This window comes from Littorina saxatilis, linkage group LG11 (assembly GCF_037325665.1).
Source record: "Littorina saxatilis isolate snail1 linkage group LG11, US_GU_Lsax_2.0, whole genome shotgun sequence".
NCBI lineage: Eukaryota > Metazoa > Mollusca > Gastropoda > Littorinimorpha > Littorinidae > Littorina > Littorina saxatilis.
Genome location: NC_090255.1, coordinates 22269238 through 22291782, shown reverse-complemented (window position 1 = coordinate 22291782; position 22545 = coordinate 22269238). Strand labels below are relative to the sequence as shown.

The 22545-nt window shown below is 46.4% G+C and overlaps 2 protein-coding genes across 3 annotated transcripts in view; both read left to right on the top strand.

The window, feature by feature from the left end:
- Positions 1–22545, top strand: part of LOC138980018 (cytochrome P450 2F5-like) — a 426282-nt gene that overhangs the window by 222411 nt on the left and 181326 nt on the right. The gene's annotated exons all lie outside the window — the stretch shown is intronic.
- Positions 543–22374, top strand: LOC138980691 (uncharacterized). Its single transcript, XM_070353599.1, has 10 exons — positions 543–655; positions 1347–1418; positions 3006–3125; positions 4909–5100; positions 15749–15906; positions 17135–17277; positions 18729–18847; positions 19465–19663; positions 20632–20940; positions 21680–22374. Exons 1-10 carry the CDS (start codon positions 653–655, stop codon positions 22090–22092), a joined length of 1728 nt encoding a protein of 575 aa, XP_070209700.1. The 5' UTR covers positions 543–652; the 3' UTR covers positions 22093–22374.

The window sequence follows — 22545 nt, the reverse complement described above, 5'->3', positions numbered from 1 at the left end:
AATAACATAGATTATATTTCGTTATAAACAATCATGCAAGATCATCAATATAATCTTGCTGATAAAGAAGAAGGTAATTACATTAAATAATCAAATATCCAGACCAAAAAAAAGACAAAATAAAAAGACGTTGGATTTGAAAATACAATCATGTAATTGCTTTTACACAAAAGAGAGATTGTTATAGGTCGTTGGCTCATGGCACGCAGCAGCTCGTGCTAAAAGCAACTTTTGAATTAACCGACACCATCTAAAAGCTATGCCTGAACAGCTGTAGAATGGCTTTTTGACACAGTTGCTTTACGATTTGCAATTGTGTTTGTCAAATAGTCCCCGTTGTGTGTGTGTGCGTGTGTGTGTGTGTGTAAACAATACGACCTATGCCGCCCTATCTACCTACCCCCACGCCCTAACCTGGTCACCTCCGTCCTCGACCCCCCCCCCCCTCCGCCCCCCTCCGAACACAAACAGCTGGTGTTGACTCCAACCTGCGTCGGAAATAAAAGCCGTTGGAAGTGAAAAGCTAATATACATTTTGTTAAATCGAACGTGAAGTAAGCAGAGCCAGCCTGTTTGTTTTGTTGCAAACTTGCTGAAGAGGCCTTTTGATCTACGCCTGAGGACTGAAACGAGAACACGAATAACCGCAGTGATGGTAAGTAAAAACGAGTCTTCAATTTTTATCTTCAAGGCATTTCATTTAAAATATAAAAATTCAATATTCAAATTTTTTATTCATCAACTATCTTCAAGGCATTTCATTTAGAATATAAAAATTCAATATTCAAATTTTTTATTCATCAACTATCTTCAAGGCATTTAATTTAAAATATAAAAATTCAATATACACATTTTTCATTCATCAACTATCTTCAAGGCATTTAATTTAAAATATAAAAATTCAATATACAAATTTTTCATTCATCAACTATCTTCAAGGCATTTCATTTAAAATATAAAAAATTCAATATACAAATATTTAATGCGTGTACAGTATAAATCATAATTTTGCTCAATGCCAAATGCATATTGAACATTTTGGCGTAACTCGATTCTTGGCGATTTTGATGTTTTTGTGCTTTTGACTAAGTAAATCACAAAGAAATGTTCTCTTAAATATGATTGACAAAACATGATTAAATATTCTTTTACCTCTCTGTCCGTACCAGGTACAAAGATAAACAATATTTCATAATAAAAATAATCAGTTTTGACCTTCTCTTGCATTTAAGATTAATGCTTTAATTTGGGTTTGAAATCTGTTGCAATAATGTTTTGGCCAAGTTTAGATGCTATTAGCGCTGCTGCTGATAATTGTTGAAATAGATGACCATGAACCATAACAGTTGCTGTTAACACTGCTGCTGATGCTGCTCTTGCAAGTCACTGGAAGCATGGCTCAGGATTTCCAGGCAGAGGTAAAGTATGCACATTTTAGTCTTTTCTAAATAGAACGGAGTGAAAGCCTGTAGGCTACCAGAAAAAAAAGCCAATTTATGAAACAATTGATTTTTGACAAATCGAGACACGTTCTTTTTAATGTGAGGTTATGTATGGTTATTAAAGGTAATTTCTGAATCTGCAAGTATGTAACTGTATCAAAGATTTGTTCAGCAACAAAGTTCTCGCAGTGCACGGGAAGCGGCCTGGTTACTGACATGATAGTTGGTATGTGTCTGAGTGCAAGGCTCTCCTCGTCTCATGTAAAATTCTACACAGCTCTGCGGTGGTTTACATGATCGTTTACACAAGAAAAAAATCTAAAAGTTAACGTTTTTGTTTCAACTTTATCACACAGTAAAAAAACCCGTCTCTGCTGCTTTAACAATTGCGACCATCAGCTTTAGTGGCAGCTTAGGCCTAAAAAACAAATAGGTGTGGTTACGGTAACCCGACCTACCCTATTTTTAGGGGCCGACCCTATAACTTTTTTTTACATTTGTCAAAAAAAAAACCCCCAAAAAACGAGTGCAGAAAACGCAATAAAAGCGAAAGCGCTCGAGTCGCACACTTATGTCCCTGTCAAGTAGGTTTAATTTGTACACATTAGGAAAAAAAAAAAAAAAAAAAAAAGAAGTGATTGCCTACCTTCCTACCCTATTTTTTTGGTTATGTTACCTTAACCACACTTTTTTTTTTGGCCTTAACATAAAAAGAAGAAGAGACAACAATCTGTTAGAGTGCTCCTTGTTGATACAAGAGGTAGCTGTCATTTTTCTGTTTAAGTCAAGGTATCAACGCCCTTCCACAGGGCCGGACCCAGGGGGGGGGGGGGGGGGGGGGGGTTCCAGAACCCCACCCCTGGAAAAAGCATGTACCTTGCTTTGAGTGGTTTTTTTTATGCTAGTTTTAGCACCAAAACAATGCTGCTCTTAACCCTCAAAACAAGGCCCAGAATGCACCAGACTGCACAGATTTTAACCGTTTTTCAAAAAATGTCCGGGGGAGCATGCCCCCGGACCCCCCTAGTTTGCGCGCCTTGCCACTTCGCTGATTTGCCCCCCCAAAAAAGGAGGAACCCCCCCCCCCCCCTTACAACTCATTTGGTCCGGCCCTGTTCCAGACTCTGTGACTGCACAGAGCAAAAGGAACAAAACTGGATAAATCCTGCATTACCCGTGTGTGCTTATAATACAAGAACAGACAAGAATCTATAAAACTCTCTAAAGCTTCTTCTCTGAATCAAACCTACTCTTTGTGTACGTAATGACATCCGACACCGATAAATCCATATCCTGGTGGTGACCTCAACAATCATTTATTTACTGCTGCTGATATGACGAAGTCACCGTGACAGACTACTTTTTTTCCGATTTTTTGGGGTCTGTTTTGGGGTCTAGTGGCACAATGTTTTACGTGACGTCATACTTCGCATTCTGACGTCTTCTCCAACTCTGTTCGCTTATGACGTCAGATTTGTCACTTTGGAATGCATAGTCAAGAAGGGAAGTCTTGGTTTGTTCAGTCGGTGTCGCTTGTCATTAACTCTGTTTGTTCCTGTACAGGTGAGGGAAAGACTGGCCGCTCTGGAATCTCAGAACTGGTACCTGTCACGTGCACTGTTGCTGCAGCAGGTGGCGATGGAGGAATACCGTCGTGCGAACGGAGACTCTGGAATCACTGTGGTAAGTAGGCCCGAAGTTACAGTCTTTCTATTGAAAGTGAAACATTCAAAACACTGTTATGCTTCAAGACTTACATCGGTGAGACGGCACGCTCCCGGGAAACTGGACCACTACAATGTCTGGGATTTAAAGTAGTCTAGTAAGGCCATGTGTCGATGTGAGCAATCACTCTTTCGAAGTAGGCCTATCTCTGGTTTCACTTAACAAAGTAACACCATTGTGCACACTATCAGCTCCTAAGCATGACAAATGATTTACATCGGTGAGATGGCACGCTCCCGGGAAACTGGACCCCTACAATGTCTGCAATATTTGGCTTTAAAGCCACAAGTAAGGTCATGTTACCGACCTTTCTTCGGATAGTATCTCTGGTTGCACTGAACAAAGTAGCTACATTGTGCACACTATCAGCTGCTATGCATGAAACATGATTTACATCTGTGAAACCGCACGTTCCCGGGAAACTCGACCAGGTAAATTATGTCGCCAATGTTGTTCGTAACCGCCAAAAACCTGCTGCTTGCATGCGCTTCAACTCTGGTGGCCATTCAGTCAGAGAAATGCGAACTTCAATGACAAAAGTCTGCTAGTGCGTTAGGTATTTGTATTCAGTTGGCCGCTGTCAGCGTGAGTTCGATCCCAGGTTCGGCGGAAATTTATTTCAGAGTCAACTTTGTGTGCAGACTCTCTTCGGTGTCCGAACCCTCCCCCGTGTACACTACATTGGGTGTGCACGTTAAAGATCCCACGATTGACAAAAGGGTCTTTCCTGGCAAAATTGCTTAGGCACAGTTAATAATTGTCTACCTATACCCGTGTGACTTGGAATAATAGGCCGTGAAAGGTAAATATGCGCCGCATTGGCTGCAATCTACTGGCCGTATAAAATTTCATCTCACACGGCATCACTGCAGAGCGCCTAGAACTGTACCCACGGAATATGCGCGATATAAGCGTCATTGATTGATTGATTGATTGAGTTACAAAACAAAACAATGGACACTGGTCTGGCTAGCTATAGCAGTGATATCCGAGTTCAAACAGTCTGGCAGGGTTTTGCGACAGTATCGACGTACAACATCAACAGAGCGTATTTGCAGATACCCCTGCCGTCTTCCTAAGTGAACATTCCGACCATCTGTTTTGTAATAAAATGTGTTTGTGTGTGTGTGTGTGTGTGTGTGTGTGTGTGTGCGAGTGTGTGTGTGTGTGCGAGTTGGTAGCGCGCTGGATTTGTATTCAGTTGGCCGCTGTCAGCGCGAGTTCGATCCCAGGTTCGGCGGAAATTTATTTCACAGAGTCAACTTTGTGTGCAGACTCTCTTCGGTGTCCGAACCACCCCCCGTGTATACTACATTGGGTGTGCACGTTAAAGATCCCACGATTGACAAAAGGGTCTTTCCTGGCAAAATTGCTTAGGCACAGTTAATAATTGTCTACCATACCCGTGTGACTTGGAATAAGGCCGTGAAAGGTAAATATGCGCCGACATGGCTGCAATCTACTGGCCGTATAAAATTTCATCTCACACGGCATCACTGCAGAGCGCCTAGAACTGTACCCACGGAATATGCGCGATATAAGCCTCATTGATTGATTGATTGATTGTGTGTGTGTGTGTGTGTGTGTGTGTGTGTGTGTGTGTGCGCGCGTGCGTGCGTGCGTGTCTGAGTCTGTCTGTTTGTAAGTCTTTCTGTCTGTCTGTGCGCGTGTGTGTGTGTTAACAAAATAAGTAACAACCACAATACCACAGAAAAAAATCCTCCTTTATCTAATCTTGAAGATCCGCAACTTCCGAGACGGAACGCAGCCCTACCATAGCGCCACACACACGTCGTTGTCTGCCATCGCTGTGCACAACCACGCCAACACCGTCAACACGTGCGGCCTGGGGGAGCTGGATGTGGTGCTCAATGGCGTGCACTTCCGAACCAGGCACAACGACTTCCCCCTCGCTCAACCCTCCACAACTTCCGTGTGTATTTTTTAATTTTAATTTTTTTAATTTTTTTTTTTTAAAGCTCAAAACAGTTAAGAAAAGAATAGTATTGGGTTTAGATCGGTTGATAATTACACCCCCGGTATAGGGGTGTGTATAGGTTTCGGTCGATGTGTTTGTTTGTTTGTTTGTGTGTTTGTGTTCGCATATAGATCTCAAGAATGAACGGACCGATCGTCACCAAACTTGGTGAACATGTTCTATACATTCCTGAGACGGTCCTTACAAACACACGGTTAGGGAGTTATTGGTGGATTACGATTCTACAAGGACTTATAGAGGGACATATGGTCAAAGGGAAATAACCTTCTCAGTTGGTGGCAGTGAGAATGGTTATTTCCCTTTGACCAACGGGGGTGTTTTTCCTACCTCGGAGGAATTTCTTATTCTTTCGAGTTTCAAGCTGGTTGATTGTTGGTTTTTCATGTCCCTTCAACCTTTGGGACCCGGAGTTTTAAAAAGCCTCATGTTGTACCGCTCGCTTCAGTCCAACAATGGCGCACAATGAGCCTCGTGTTGTACCGCTCGCTTCAGTCCAACAATGGCGCACAATGAGCCTCGTGTTGTACCGCTCGCTTCAGTCCAACAATGGCGCACAATGAGCCTCGTGTTGTACCGCTTCAGTCCAACAATGGTGCACAATGAGCCTCGTGTTGTACCGCTCGCTTCAGTCCAATAATGGTGCACAATGAGCCTCGTGTTGTACCGCTCGCTTCAGTCCAACAATGGCGCACAATGAGCCTCGTGTTGTACCGCTCGCTTCAGTCCAACAATGGCGCACAATGAGCCTCGTGTTGTACCGCTCGCTTCAGTCCAACAATGGCGCACAATGAGCCTCGTGTTGTCACTTGTGCGTGCGTGCATGTGTCTGTCTGTTTGTGCGCGGGACACGACGACGACCCCCCCTCCCCTCGCTCCACAACATCCGTGTGTATATAAAGGTCAAAATTGTTGGTTGTTTGGTTGTTTGGTAGGTTGGTTGTTGGTTTTCAAACGTTCTTTCAACCTATTTGGCTATGCAGGACCGATTTTATTTGTTTACTTTCTCAGTTTCAAATTGTGTTTCTTCTTCTTGTCGTTCGCTGCAATTGTGTTTGAAACTACATGTCACGTATCCATCGCCAGAGGCATAACAATTTGTGTATAGGCAAGAAGTTTATTCAGTTAAGAAACATAAACAAAAAACATGTAACAGTTATAAATACGACCTAGACTTCCGTAAATCAACCTCACGCAACAAATAACGCTCACGCACCCTAATAACACACACACACACTAACGACAGCGGATCTCTGCTATGGCGACTAAACTAAATGATATCTATACAGGCTGGGACCGGACGGAGCACTTCACCGAAGCGGTCTAACAACGTCAAGGAATTGTCTGTAGTTCTGTACACAAGAAAATAACTGCCAGTTGTGGCCTCAAGGCACTCAAAATGCCTGTAAACTGGCCGCACAAGAAAACAACCAAAAATGTCTATTGCAGGTTATAGAACAGAGGGGCTGATGGGCGTGGCTATTACAGAGCAGAGAATGAAAAGTACTCAGCTGCAGATTGTGACCCAGTGTCCGTCTTCAGAGTTCGCTCAAAGTTACTGCAGTTCCACAACAGGCGTGGCCCATGGAAAGTCGCGTGGAGGCGCGTCCTTGATGCCACGTAGTCAGTCGCAGGGACCCAATTCTGCACGCTCAGCCGCTTTACGCCTTTTGGTGTGAAGCCCTATAGTCCCAAGACGAGAATATGACGAAGTGCGATGACGATGAGATGAAAAGAAGAAGAACCAAGCGAAGCGAAGCAAGGAAATGAGAGCTGGAACAATACTAATTCACTCTCAGTGTTTTGTCACAAATGCCTATTCTAAACATTCTCTCTCTGTGCCAGCCAGCCCCAAAATAAAAGATTAAACCCCTGTCCTAATTATAACAGCATGTTTCACTTTCATTTAGCTTCCAGAAAAAACGAAGGGCACCAGAGAAAATGTTCAGAACAATGAACGGCAAAATTACATAAATTGCATCAACAAAAGCAGCATTTTAAAGAAAATATTACATACTACACACACTACAGAATGGGTAACAAAGAAAGGGGACAGGGAACACTTTCCCTTGGTACAAGCATAATTATCAATGACTAACATGGAACACGTGGTCTCACCTCATCAGCTCATGAACAACACAAAAACCACCGGTGACAACTGAAGACAGGATACAACTATTCCTTGGGATAGCTAAGCTACTAGGGTAGCCCTCCGCCCTACGAGTAGGATGAATAAGGTCTTCCAGGCGACAAACAAATGCTCGCCGACCCTCCCATACAAAACTTCAGCTCCTCTCGTCACCGAGTCAAGTGTGAAAAGAACGTCTGCCTCACGTGTGTCCTTTTACTTCCGTTCCCTCTAGTTGTCTCCCCTTAGCGTCTTATTAGCGCGCGGTAATACACTAGCGTCTAGCAAGTGCAAAAAGACAGTGGAGACGCATATCCTCGTGTGTTGTCCGTGACAAACCCCCCTTTCAAGACGAAACCACCGGTTTTGTTCTAAAATCCAGAACAAATTGGCCAACGCATGAGGATACCGTCTGACACAAGGCGAAAGTACTGATATCTATCTACATGCGACTTAGGGAGTCGGCCACGACATTTTCCTTCCCAGGGATGCTTCTCACGTCAAAGCAATGGGACTGCAGTTCCATCGCCCAATGAGTCAAGCGTCGACTGGTTGGTCGAATCCGATTGAGGAACTGCAACGGGTGGTGATCGGTCTCTACCACAAAGTGACGGCCGTACACGTAAGGGTAGAACTTGCGAATGCTGTACACCACAGCGAAGCACTCTTGCTCAATCGTTGAGTAGTTCCGTTCCGCGGGACTCAACTTCTTGCTTGCATACGCGACGGGTTGGAGCCCGTTTCCCTGGTCTTGCAACAGGGCGGCGCCGAGAGCGGTACCGGATGCGTCTGTGCGAAGCACGAACGGAAGCTTGTCATCTGGGAGGAGGACTACAGGAAAGGATGATAACCTGTTCTTCAGAGTGGTGAATGCACGTTCACAGGAATCATCCCAAGGGATCTTTTCAGGGCTTTTCTTCTTTGTCAGGTCGGTCAAGGGCAAGGCCACGGCGGCGTAGTTGGGGATAAACCTGCGGTAATACCCAGCTAGACCCAGAAATGCCCTCAACTGACGTTTGTTTTCTGGACGGGTTGCGTTCTTCACCCGTTCTACTTTGTCTTCTTCAGGCCACACTTTTCCACTCCCCACCTGGTGTCCCAGAAAACTGATCTGCTTGAAACCCAGAAAACATTTCTTTGGCCTGGCGGCCATGTTCACTTCAACCAGCCGTTCCAGGACGGCTCTCAAAGCAGCCAAGTGCTGGCTCCAGGAACGAGTGGCAATCAGTATGTCATCCATGAAATTGTGGACACAGCGGAGGCCGAGAGGGGAGAGAATCTGCCTCATGCTTCGGCTGAACACCGCTCCAGCCGTTTTTAACCCAAATGGCATGGTCCGAAATTGGTACTGACCGGACGGTGCCGAGAAGCTTGTCTTGCACTTGTCAGACTCCTTCAGTGGAATCTGCCAGTAGCCTTTTGTAAGGTCTAGCTTGGTAAAGTATTGGGCGTGAGTGAGGCTTGCGAATAGACTGTCTATGTCAGGAAGTGGTTCTGCATCAAAGCGGACTTGTTTGTTCAGTTGCCTAAAGTCGACACAGAACCGCATGGTGCCATCTTTTTTCTTCACCAAGAGGATGGGGCTAGAGTATGGGGACGATGTTTTTTCTATCACCCCCAGCTTTAGCATGCTGTCGATTTCACTTTGGACCGATTCTGACTGAGAATGAGGCAGCGGGTACTGTTTCACACGGACGGGTTTTTCAGACTCGAGCACGATTTCGCACTCACCCGCTTTGCATCTCAAGGGGATGTCTGTGAAAATGCCAGAATGCTCCTGAAGCATCTTTCTCATGTCAGCCCGCTGGGAATCTGTCAAAGTGTCTGCAACGTGAACATCCTTAGCGAACTCAGTAGCTTGCAATGAGGGAAGTGCGATGCCTACCTCCGGTTTGCACTCAACAACACGTGTATCGTCCTCAGACTCACTATCTTCCTCCATGACAATGGCGGCCACACCTACTTTCTCTCTATGCATGTAGGCCTTCAGCAGATTTGCGTGATACAGTTTGGGCTTTACCCCTACTCTGATGCGGTAGTCACATTGTCCTACGCGTTCCAACACGGGGTATGGACCTTGCCAAGCCACCTGGAGCTTGTTCCGTTTTTCAGGTAACAACAGCAATACTTCATCACCTGGCTCGAACGTGCGGTCGACAGTTTTGCGATTGAACACCGCCCTCTGGCTGGCTGCCGCGTTGGCTAGGTTTTGGTGGGCAAGCTCGCACGTTTCCGCGATTCTGTTGCGGAGTTCGAACACGTACTCAGATGTGAGGCGGACTTCGTTCTGTTCATTGTGAGTCCACAGGTCACGCAGCAAGTTCATCGGTCCGCGGACGGTACGACCATAAAGCAGTTGAAATGGGGAGAATTTGAGCGATTCCTGGGGTACTTCCCGGTAAGCAAACAGTGCGGAGGGAATGTAACGATCCCAGTCAGTGGGTCGCTCGCGGCAGAGCTTTTTGAGCATCGATTTCAGGGTCGCGTTGAAACGCTCACAGAGTCCATTTGCTTGCGCGTGATACGGCGAGGTAGTTAAACCCCGAATACCAAGCAATCGGTACACTTCCGCCATGACCTCGCTGGTGAACTGCGTGCCCCTGTCTGTGAGGACTTCCTCAGGCACTCCTACTCTGGTCCACATCTGCCAGAGTGCTTCGGCCACTGAAACCGTGTCAATGTTCCGGAGCGGGACGGCTTCCGGATACCGGGTGGCAAAGTCTACCATGACCAAAATAAACCGATTTCCCTGAGCTGACATGGGTATGATTGGTCCGACGATGTCTACGGCCACGCGGCGAAATGCTTCGTCAATGATGGGCATGTGACCCAGGGGAACTTTCCGCAAGTTTCCTTTTGGTGTTGTGCGTTGGCACTTGTCACAAGAGCGACAAAAACGGCGGATGTGAGAGCAAATACCTGGCCAATAGAAAACCTGCCAAACCCTGTCAATGGTACGTCTGATACCCATGTGCCCAGCCATGGGCGAATCATGTGCTACGGTCATCACTTTGTCGCGAAGCGGGGTAGGAACCACGAGTTGTTTGTATACGCGTCTGGCGGGGTCTACGTATCTCCTAAACAACAGGCCTTTGCTGACCTCGAACGATACCTTTGAGTTTTCATCTTTCTTTCCCGCGGCGAGCTGAAAGTACTTGTTCAAAGAGGCGTCTTCACGCTGCAAACGCTCAACATCAGTGGAACGCAATTTCGGCCCGGCCGGTTCAGAAACCAGCAGCGGGGTTTTCTCTTTAGCTTCACGCTGAGCTTGGGCTCTCGTCTGCACCGGCGCGACAACAGTACGCGAAGGAAGTACCGGTACAGTTCGCTCAGAGTGATTGGCGAAAATCACGGTGTTTCCAATTATCACGGGGTAAATGGCATTTTCCACCGACACTGCCCTGACCTGACCTACAAAGAACGGTGTGTCAAGGTTCACCAGAACAATAGGGTGGACACGCACAGACGAGTCATACCCTACGACTTCAGTCTCACCTACTTTTTGAACATTCGGGGGTAACCACTCTGCGCTCACCACAATTGTGCTACATCCAGTGTCACGCAGAGCTACGACCGGCTTGTCTTCAATACACGCCGTGTACATTGGTTTTGAATCACGCTTGACGGTACTACCAGAGTCATCTGCGGTCACGGTCACCCCGGCGGTTTCTGATTTACCCAAAGCACCACGAAGGCGAGGACATTTTCTGAAGGGGTGGGGACCACGACAGTGGTAACATTTCAACGTCGAACCACCCTGATTCTCTTTTTTGAATTTGCCCTCGTCTTTGACCGAGCCCGGGGAGTCATCTTTCTTTTTGTCCTTGTTTTTAAACTTGTCACCCTTGCACGCACGTCGCGCATCAGCGAACTGATCGGCCAGCATAGCTGCTGCCCCTACACACTCGGGCTTACGTTCACGCAAAAACAAGCCTAGTTCTGGCGTCACGGTTGCGAGAAGCTGCTCGTAAAGCATCAAGTCTTCAATGTCTTCAAAAGTTTGTTCTTTGCCCTCTAGTTTGATCCAGCGACGGAAAAGCAAACGCGTGCGAGTGACGAACTGATCAAATGTCTCTGTGCTTGCCTTTTGTGCACTTCTAAACTGCCTGCGGTAGGTTTCACCCGTCAGTTTGTATCTCACCAAAAGAGCCGTCTTAAGACTCTCATAGTCTGTCGCTTTTTCATCTGAAAGGTTCACATACACCCCGCGGGCTTTCCCAGTTAGCAATGTGGCTAAGCGTGTTGCTCTAGATTCAACTGACCAACCCTGGAGTGCAGCGAGGCGCTCAAACTGCTGAAGATATACGTCAATATCTTCTTTTTCATCAAAGACTGGCATTTTGAGTGGCTTTACTTGAATCGGTATGGTACCGGTGCTACTCTGTGACCTAGAAGTCTGTCTTTCTGATAGAGTCTCAATAGTCTTTATCATGGCTACACGCTCTGTAGCGTCCTTCTCGCGCCACTCACTTTCCCTAGCTTCTCTATCAAGCCTTTCTTCCATTTCCTTCTTTTCCCTGTCTTTCTTTTCTTTCCTCTCTCTCGTCTCTCTCTCGTCGCGCTCTACCTTTTCTCTTTTCTCTCGCTCATCCCGCTCTATCTTCTCTCTCCTATCCTTATCTTGTAAGTACGTTATGAACAAGGCCATGGGATCAGGATTCTGTGTGGCGGGCAGACTAAGACCAGCGCCTAGTCCTGTGGCGGTCGCGGAAACATTCCCCGGCGAGGGAAACCTTATGGCTAATGAAGGCGAACGAGCGCTCCGAGGAGTCATTTGGGTCTTCCCAGTTAGAGGTACAGGAGACGCACCCCACATTTGCTGCACACCGGATGCTGATGCTAACAATGTGTTCGCACCACGACTACGTGTATTCATAGCAGGGGCATTGGAAGAGGTTGTGGTAGTACGAGTATCATTAGCGGTAGTGGCGGCGGTAGCCATGTTTTCACAAGAGCTCCAAGAGATATCCGTATCCAAGAAAACGAAGGGAAAACTAACGAAGGTCAAACAAACGACTAACCCATACACAAACATGAGCCTCATACAAATGGCGATATCCCGGCTTGGCCCCCAAAATTGTCACGTATCCATCGCCAGAGGCATAACAATTTGTGTATAGGCAAGAAGTTTATTCAGTTAAGAAAAATAAACAAAAAACATGTAACAGTTATACGACCTAGACTTCCGTAAATCAACCTCACGCAACAAATAACGCTCACGCACCCTAATTACACACACTCACACTAATGACAGCGGATCTCCGCTATGGTGACTAAACTAAATGATATCTATACAGGCTGGGACCGGACGGAGCACTTCACCGAAGCGGTCAAAACAACGTCAAGGAATTGTCTGTAGTTCTGTACACAAGAAAATAACTGCCAGTTGTGGCCTCAAGGCACTCAAAATGCCTGTAAACTGGCCGCACAAGAAAACAACCAAAAATGTCTATTGCAGGTTATAGAACAGAGGGGCTGATGGGCGTGGCTATTACAGAGCAGAGAATGAAAAGTACTCAGCTGCAGATTGTGACCCAGTGTCCGTCTTCAGAGTTCGCTCAAAGTTACTGCAGTTCCGCAACAGGCGTGGCCCATGGAAAGTCGCGTGGAGGCGCGTCCCTGATGCCACGTAGTCAGTCGCAGGGACCCAATTCTGCACGCTCAGCCGCTTTACGCCTTTTGGTGTGAAGCCCTATAGTCCCAAGACGAGAATATGACGAAGTGCGATGACGATGAGATGAAAAGAAGAAGAACCAAGCGAAGCGAAGCAAGGAAATGAGAGCTGGAACAATACTAGTTCACTCTCAGTGTTTTGTCACAAATGCCTATTCTAAACATTCTCTCTCTGTGCCAGCCAGCCCCAAAATAAAAGATTAAACCCCTGTCCTAATTATAACAGCATGTTTCACTTTCATTTAGCTTCCAGAAAAACGAAGGGCACCAGAGAAAATGTTCAGAACAATGAACGGCAAAATTACATAAATTGCATCAACAAAAGCAGCATTTTAAAGAAAATATTACATACTACACACACTACAGAATGGGTAACAAAGAAAGGGGACAGGGAACACTTTCCCTTGGTACAAGCATAATTATGAATGACTTACATGGAACACGTGGTCTCACCTCATCAGCTCATGAACAACACAAAAACCACCGGTGACAACTGAAGACAGGATACAACTAATCCTTGGGATAGCTAAGCTACTAGGGTAGCCCTCCGCCCTACGAGTAGGATGAATAAGGTCTTCCAGGCGACAAACAAATGCTCGCCGACCCTCCCATACAAAACTTCAGCTCCTCTCGCCACCGAGTCAAGTGTGAAAAGGGATATCTATGGTCTGCCTCACGTGTGTCCTTTTACTTCCGTTCCCTCTAGTTGTCTCCCCTTAGCGTCTTATTAGCGCGCGGTAATACACTAGCGTCTAGCAAGTGCAAAAAGACAGTGGAGACGCATATCCTCGTGTGTTGTCCGTGACACTACACTACTCACAAAAAGTTAAGGATCACTATGAGAAAACAGGTGCTCAATAAAATCAGTTCGCTACTGTTATTTATTTCTCAGTCAAACCACATTGTTATGAATTCTTGTTCAGCTGTAAGTGGGCGATGTTGTGTTAGTGGGAAAATTGCACGGGATTTTCTACTACTGAGCTTGGTAGCAAAAGAAAAAGCGGAAACTTGCGAAAAAGGACCTTGTTTTGGACCGTTCAGCCCGTACACATTGCACAAGCCACATGGAAAAACCATTATGCACGTGCAAGCACTGCTGTTTATATGTGAGATGCTGTCACTTGCTTGGCTTTTTGAGAAGATATACCACCAGTATTAGGCATTATCTGACAATGCTTCCACGACGAAAATTGAACGAGTTTGAGAGGGGACGAGCTGTTGCATGGTTCCAAGATGGTGTCCCCAAGCGAGAAGTGGCCAGGCGACTTCACGTGTCCATCTCGGTCATTGTCAGACTGATTCAACGTTTCACAGCCACTGGGAGGGTCCAGGAAAGACGCAGACCTGGGCGACCAAAGAAGACAACTCCACGTGAAGATCGTCTCATTGAACGACTAGCCTTGCAAACAAGAACAGCCTCTTCCAGCATTATTCGAAGGCAGCGGAGGGTGGCTACTAACACCAACATCAGCCAGCAGACCATACGGAATTGCCTTCATGGGTTTAACCTCCGTTCTCGTCGCCCAGCTGTACGGCCACGCTTAACTCCAGCCCATAGGGCAGCACGCCGCGCCTTCTGAAGACGTCACGTGAGGTGGACACGTCAGCAATGGTCCCAGGTCCTGTTCAGTGATGAATCACGCTTCACCCTGAACCACAACGACGACCGACTGAGAGTCTGGAGGCGCCATGGGGAACGCTACATTGACACCACTGTCCAAGAAAAGGTGGCCTTTGGTGGAGGTTCTGTAATGGTCTGGGGGGCCTTCAGCCTTCACCACAGAACACCCTTGTTTCATGTACAGGGTAACCTGACTGGCCTCCGATACCGGGATGAGATCCTTCGACTGCTGGCTGTGCCTACACTGCAGCAGATGGGACCGCAGGATGACAACGCTCGCCCCCACAGGGCAAGGGTGGTCAACGACTTCCTGCAGCAGTCTGGAGTCAACAGAATGGAGTGGCCAGTATGCAGTCCCGATCTCAACCCGATTGAGAACCTCTGGGATGAGTTGGATCGCAAAGTGAGGAGCAACCACCCCCTCCCAGGGATGTCCAGCACCTCTACCAGATGCTGCAGGCTGAGTGGCAGGCGCTTCCACAGAGGATCTTCACCACCCTGGTCAACTCTATGAGGACTCGCTGCGTCGAGTGCCAGAACAGCCAGGGCGGTTACACGCATTACTGAACTTTTGGGAGCATCTGAATGCCATGTCTTGTGATTTCAACGACTTTGTGAAATTAAATTTCGATACGTACACACTTTAATAAAATGTACAGACCAAACGATTGCTCAAAATTGAAGGAAATGTTGTATCGTTATCACTAAAGCATTGAATTAAACGTTTGCCAAATACCAACGCATTGGCTTTCTTATTTGGAAAGTTATGATTTTGTGTGCAAGTGATCCTTAACTTTTTGTGAGTAGCTTATTTACATTTAGGTCTATAACGGTGAAATGATTAAGTTCTAAAACGTCCATTGGCCGAGGTCTTGACGAATGATTATAGCGGCTTTACGCATATATATGCGCTGAGCCTACGAACAGCTAACCTCAAAACATAACAATATCAAATAACCAAAGGGAAGTAATCGCTTTATATGCATACATGTGTCATGGAGTAAGCGAAAGTTATACGGATCCTTTCTCCTGGCACCTGAGAGAATAACAAGTATTGAAATAAACAAGCGACTTTCATCCTCAGTCATAATTTATTACAATATCAATTTTTTTTTAATTTGATCTCAGATAATATTCATATCAACACAAATTATCTGTTCCAGGGAGATTACCATGCAGTGGAGAACATCAAGTTCCCGGAAGTGCCACCTGCAGTGCTGAATGCTGGGAACGTTGACGCTCAGATCCGGGAGATGAGGGAATGGTTCAAAGCCTGGCAAACAGGGGACATAACTCAGAGAGATTACCGCCCTTACTTCAAGTCAGTTTTCATTCACATTGGAATGATATAACAAGCAGCAGCCTCAAAATCATAGCCGATCTGATATAATAGTCCTGTGCAGAGTGGGATCTCTTTGTAACTGAAGCTTAAATTATTCAACACAAATCTATACTCATTCTGCATACGAAGCAGACCGGCACGGTTGGCCTAGTGGTAAGGCGTTCGTCCCGTGATCGGGAGGTCGTGGGTTCGAATACACGCGGTGTTCCTCCGGAAAAGACCGAAGCGACATGTGACGTCAGTCGTTCAGTGGGGCGTTTAGGAATCGCAAATTCGCACCCCGGCCGGGTCATACCTAAGACTTTAAAATTGGCAATCTAGTGGCTGCTCCGCCTGGCGTCTGGCATTATGGGGTTAGTGCTAGGACTGGTTGGTCCGGTGTCAGAATAATGTGACTGCAGGGTGAGACATGAAGCCTGTGCTGCGACTTCTGTCTTGTGTGTGGCGCACGTTATATGTCAAAGCAGCACCGCCCTGATATTCCATGAGGGTAACCTCACTGGACTGTCAATCTTATCCAATCCAATATGGCCCTTCGTGGTCGGCTGGGCGTTAAGCAAAAAAACCCACAAAAAAACAAAAAAAAAAAAAACATAACGAAGCAGAGAGGCTGTAGATTTCTGGCACGTGTCCAACAATGAAGAGTGCCCTTGTCACGAAATCTTGAACGAATCTGTGTTGATGTACAACATGTTATACACGAGAAACCCGGATTCTTTCATAATAGCTTTGGATATTTCTGTAGTCATCAGGTTTAAATAGCCACTACACCGTGCTGATTGTCAAAACAAACATGACATGCGACACACACCCCCCCTCCTTCTCCCTCCGAAAAAAAAGAGAAAAAAGTTGTGGTTGCGGAAAAATGACAATGGGTATTGGTACGAGTAGTAGTTGGTTGGTGGTGGGCCACATTTTGTTACAAGAAATACAGTTAACATGTCAATTTTATTTTCAAAGACTAAGCTCGCATTTTAAAAAATCCACGCAAGCAGCGTCCCCTTGTTAAGGGTTTCTCCTAAGCTCCAGTATGAAGGTTCCCTTCTGCCGTACGTTTGGCTCAATTTACTTTTTTTTCTTTTTAAGAAAAACAAGTATTAGGGTCAGCAGCAGATGAAAAAGGGTTGGTCGGGTAACATTTACGGCGACCCCCCCCTCCCCTCACGCTTGGACTGTAGCCACACCTGATTACCCCCGTGTCCCCCAGGCCGTTGCTGTGTTACCTGGAGGGCGCATGGACTGATGACAGCGAGAGCCAGATGACCGAACCCTTCAAGAGCTATCTGCATAAGATCTACGCCACGTCCTGGTGGGAGCTGCAGGAGATGAACCGCTTCACTGCCTGGACCGGTCAGTATCCGTATGGTGATGACCATTGGTTTGATGGTTCGTTCGGTAAGATTTATACTGACTCTGGGAGCTGCAAGAGATGAACCGCTTCAATACCTGGACCGGTCAGTATCTGTATGGTGATGACCATTGGTTTGATGGTTCGTTCGGTAAGATTATACTGACCTTAGGAGCTGCAAGAGATGAACCGCTTCAATACCTGGACCGGTCAGTATGGTGATGGTCATTGGTTGGTTGGTTGTTTGGTAAGGTTACGTGGCGGGAGCAGCAAGAGATGAACCGCTTAATAGCCTTGACCGGTCAGTATCGCAATGGTCATGAGTTGGTTGGTTATGGTTAGCATTTGGCTCTAAATGGGCTGATGCAGATTTTAAGACCGCTTCACTGCCTCGACTGGTCAGTATATGTATGGCGATGACCATTGGTTCGTTTGGTAAGATTAATACTTACCTTGGGAACTGCACGAGATAAACCGCTCAACTGCCTTGATCCGGTCAGTATGGTGAGGCCCATTGGTTTGTTGGCTCGTTGGGTAAGATTAATACTTACCCTGGGAACTACAAGAGGTGAACCGCTTCACAGCCAGGACTGGTCAGTATGGTGATGGTCATTGGTTGGTTGGTTTGATAAGGTTACGTGGTGGGAGCTGCAAGATATGAACCGCTTCACAGCCAGGACCGGTCAGTATCTGTATGGTGATGACCATCGGTGTGATAGTTCGTTTGGTAAGGTTAATTGGTTGGTTGGTTACGTGGTGGGAGCTGCAAGAGATGAACCGCTTCACTGCCTAGACTGGTTAGTATAATGTACTATGGCGATGACCATTGGTTTGTTGGTTCGTTTGGTCTGTTGGTTTTGGTTACAGCACTTGGCCCTAAACCGGGGTGTTACCTTTGAGAAATCGTGCGAGCTGTGCCTCCTGGATGTCGGAGAGGAGAGATTTAATTTCCTTGTAAACTCTGCAAAATCGACATTTCTCATTTGTCATTGTTTTTGAAAGGGCAAAAAGATCTAGGGTTGGGAGGGAAAAAACAAGGTCGACCGGGGCATAAAGTCGATTTCTTTTGTATTGTATTTTGTACTGTATTTTAGCACTATTTGCTGCTGAGTTTGTGTAATCGTGTGACGAGTTATCTCATGCTCATTAAAGCGTAAACATCAGCTATTGCAACGAACAGGTAGCTCAGGTGGTAGAGCACTGGACTTGTGATCCTAGTATCGCGGGTTCGAATCCGGGCCGGGACGGACACGGGTCATCTTTATGTGCAGACACAGAGACGGTATCCATGTCCCAACCCCGTGGCACGTATACGACCTCGGTCATTCTGCCATAAGTGCAGCTGGCTGATACCACCTAAACAGTTGGGGTATAACCCGGGAACTTTGTCGTGAGGGCGTAAAACTTGAATCGCTCTAATAATCATCCTGTGCTTGCTGTGCTTGGCTTACAGGTGACAAAGACTTCATGGAGAATGTCGCTCACCTGCCCACGGCTGTCGTCAACGTCACGGATGACGGAAAACCCGTCATGGCTCAGTGGAACTACAGGATTCTCTGTCATCCTATTAAGGTAAGTTTTAATTGAATTGGGTAAACATTTGGGCAATATACATTTGCCATGAAATATAGACTTACGAATGATACAAAGTCATAAACAAGACCAAGAACAAGTTATTTTTGGAATATTTACTGGGAGTAAGAGTGTAGTCAGATTGTTGGTTGGTTGCTGAATGTCCAATTCAACCTATTTGGCGCTTCGGTACCAATCGATTGAAGGAAAATAAAACAACAAACAACCCAATACCCTGACTATTCTCTTACTCTTATTAAACATTCCAAAGACAACTCGTACATAGTCTTGTTTGTGGAGTTTGCCTGTACACAAGTGGAAACTCTGCCGTACTTTTTCTACAGTGGGTTATGTACGCTATTCCTGATTAAGCGTTCCAGAATTACCCTTCATTGATTCTGATCTTCACTATACAAACACACACACACACACACACACACACACACACACACACACATACACACACACACGCACACACGCACACACACACACACCCACACATACACACACACACACACACACACACACACACACACACACACACACACACACACACACACACACACACACATACACACACACGCAAATCAAAATAATGAAAAATCACGATTTTACAGGGAGGTCTAGAATTATCTGAACTAAAACTGGTGGACGACGTGTCATCGCGGCTGTCCGTGGAGAAAAGCTGGTCGCAGTACTCCAAGTCACGTGCAGCACGCTTTTCTATCAACCCCCTGGCTCAGGACAAGGCCACCTACTCTGGTACCACGCGTTTGGATGAGATCATGGCCCAGATTCCTGGCAAGGACAACTACGGTGAGTAGGCCAAGAACAACTTCAGTAAGTGGGCCAAAGACAACTACGGTAAGTAGGCCAAGGACAACTACTGTAAGTAGGTCAAGGACAACTACGGTAAGTGGGTCAAACCGGCACGGTTGGCCTAGTGGTAAGGCGTCCGCCCCGTGATCGGGAGGTCGTGGGTTTGAACCCCGGCCGGGTCATACCTAAGACTTTAAAATGAGCAATCTAGTGGCTGCTCCGCCTGGCGTCTGGCATTATGGGGTTAGTGCTAGGATTGGTTGGTCCGGTGTCAGAATAATGTGACTGGGTGAGACATGAAGCCTGTGCTGCGATTTCTGTCTTGTGTGTGGCGCACGTTATATGTCAAAGCAGCACCGCCCTGATATGGCCTTTCGTGGTCGGCTGGGCGTTAAGCAAACAAACAAACAAACAAAGTGGGTCAAGCACAACGACTGTAAGTGAGTCAAGGAAGAGACTAGTACGGTAAGTGGGCCAAGGACAACTACGGTAAGTGGGCCAAGGACAACTACGGTAAGTAGGTCAAGGACAACTACGGTAAGTGGGTCATTGGGAAACATTCAAGCAAGCCGAAGACATACATTAAGACGCACTCTCACGCAATAAGACACACATACACAGTTACAGAGAGAGAGACAGAGAGAGAGAGAGAGACACAGAGAGAGAGAGAGAGAGAGACAGAGAGAGAGAGAGGCACACACACACACACACACACACACACACACACACACACACACACACACACACACACAGAGGTATGTAGACAAGCCGGCACGCACATACATTCAAATGTAGGCATGCGCTCACCCGTTGTATAACAAACACGAGCAGACAGACAGCCTCTCAGTCTCTCCCTACATCCCTCTCGCCCTCCAAACTATAAATATTATACGTAACCAGCTAACTAAAATAAATTACACCATGTCTTTTTCACACTCAATCCTAATACCTTTTCCCTCACCCAGGAGCCTTCATCAAGGACGCGTTCAAGAACCAGAACAAGCAGGACGTTCGAACCCAGCAGCCTCTCAACGCCGCCTTCTACCACCGCTCATACCTCATGTTCGATTCCCCCAACTACAGGGGTTTCAACGACCGCAGCATGTTCGTGGCACAAACCACTCAGCCAAGGGTCACCCCTGTTCGATCCTCCTTCTGTCTGAGCGAGGCGGACTGCAGGAGCTACACGAAGCGAGTGTCCGTGGCTATCCCTCTGGAGCTGGTCTTTCTGACGCCGCTACAGTCGTGGAACCCTTATAATATTCAGAATAAAGGTATGAGACATTTTTGCTCATGACCTTGTTTCTGTGTGTTTAGCCTAGTCCTCTATTGTTAATCTTTTTTTTTTTTTTTTTTTTTGCATGCAAGTTGCTTCTACCCTTTTTTTGTTGCCTTGTCTTTTCTCGTTCTCTCTCGCTCTTTTTTTTTTTTTTTAAATATTTATATATTTGATGTCAACTTAGATTCTCCTTTAGGAGTACGCATAGGCCTAAAAAATACTGTTCAATGTTTCCGATTCCCCGACCTACCCAATTCTTTCCTGCCGACCCAATGCCCCCCCCCCCCCCCCCCCCCCCCCCAATTGTTTTGTCAAAAAACAAAAAAACTCGATTTAGCAGACTTTCCACGGAAAGTTCTTTTTCCCCGACTACTATGGGACCCAGCTCGCATGAGTTTCAGCCATTTAAACGCCACGTGGGTAAAAAAAGAAAATATTTAATTCCAACAACAACAACAACAAAATAACTAAACTAAATGCTGGCAACCTACCTACCCTTTCTTTCGGCCTTGTCGTCGACTAAAAAAAACAAGATTATTTTTGTTTTGACTTGATCAATACTAGACGAATTCTTCTGATGATGAATTGAAGCCTGTGCTGCGACTTCTGTCTTGTGTGTGGCGCACGTTATATGTCAAAGCAGCACCGCCCTGATATGGCCCTTCGTGGTCGGCTGGGCGTTAAACAAACAAACAAAATTCTGATGATGACTCCTTGCTGATTGACATAATTAGATATAACTCACTTTGTCGAACAGGAGCCTTCGACAGCCGGGCCCAGTGGAAAGACAGTAAAAACAGGTGGACGCAACGGAGGCAGCAGCGCCGCCGCAGCATACAACGGAGTCAACTCCATGAACTACTTCCTCACCCCCAAACAGTTCTTCACCGGGCCAGAAATTGAAGTGGACCCCATCGACGCGAAGCAGACCTCCGCCAGCGTCCTTGACCCTTCCGGAAACGTGCGCGTGGTTTCCAGTTCCGGCCTGCGCGTGCTCCTTCCTGAGATTCCCGGCGTGGGCGTAGTGCGCACGCGCTACCCCGTGTTTCCGGTGCACGCGGAGGGCAACACTGCGATGAAGGAGGTGGAGGCGCTGACTAAGATCGTCATGCAACTGAAAGAGAACACGTTCTATCTCCACAACTGAGGCTCCAAACTTTTAAAGAGGGATAACAGAAACCCTCGATGAACGAGGTGAAGTTTCTACTCGTATCTTCACAAGGCTCCTAACTTTTAAACTGGGAGGATAACGAAAACTCTCGATAAGCGAGGTGGAATTTTCTGCCTCCACAAAGCTTTTATCTTGTAACTGATGTTCATCACAAGATGTAGATGCAAGTTCCCCACCTTTTAAGGGGCAATTATATTCACAAGGATGCTAACTTTAAATTGATGTACATAACAATGATGTTGATGCAAGTTACCCATCCTTTAAAGGCACAGTAAGCCTCCCGTAAACCATCACAGAGCTCCCCGAGCGTCTAAATACAGTACAAGCATACTTCCATTTGAACGCTCACCGAACGGGAACATCCTGGCTGCTTTCTGTCGAGCGTGAGACATTTTCAAAGAATTTATTTTCGTAGACTTGTTCCGTTAA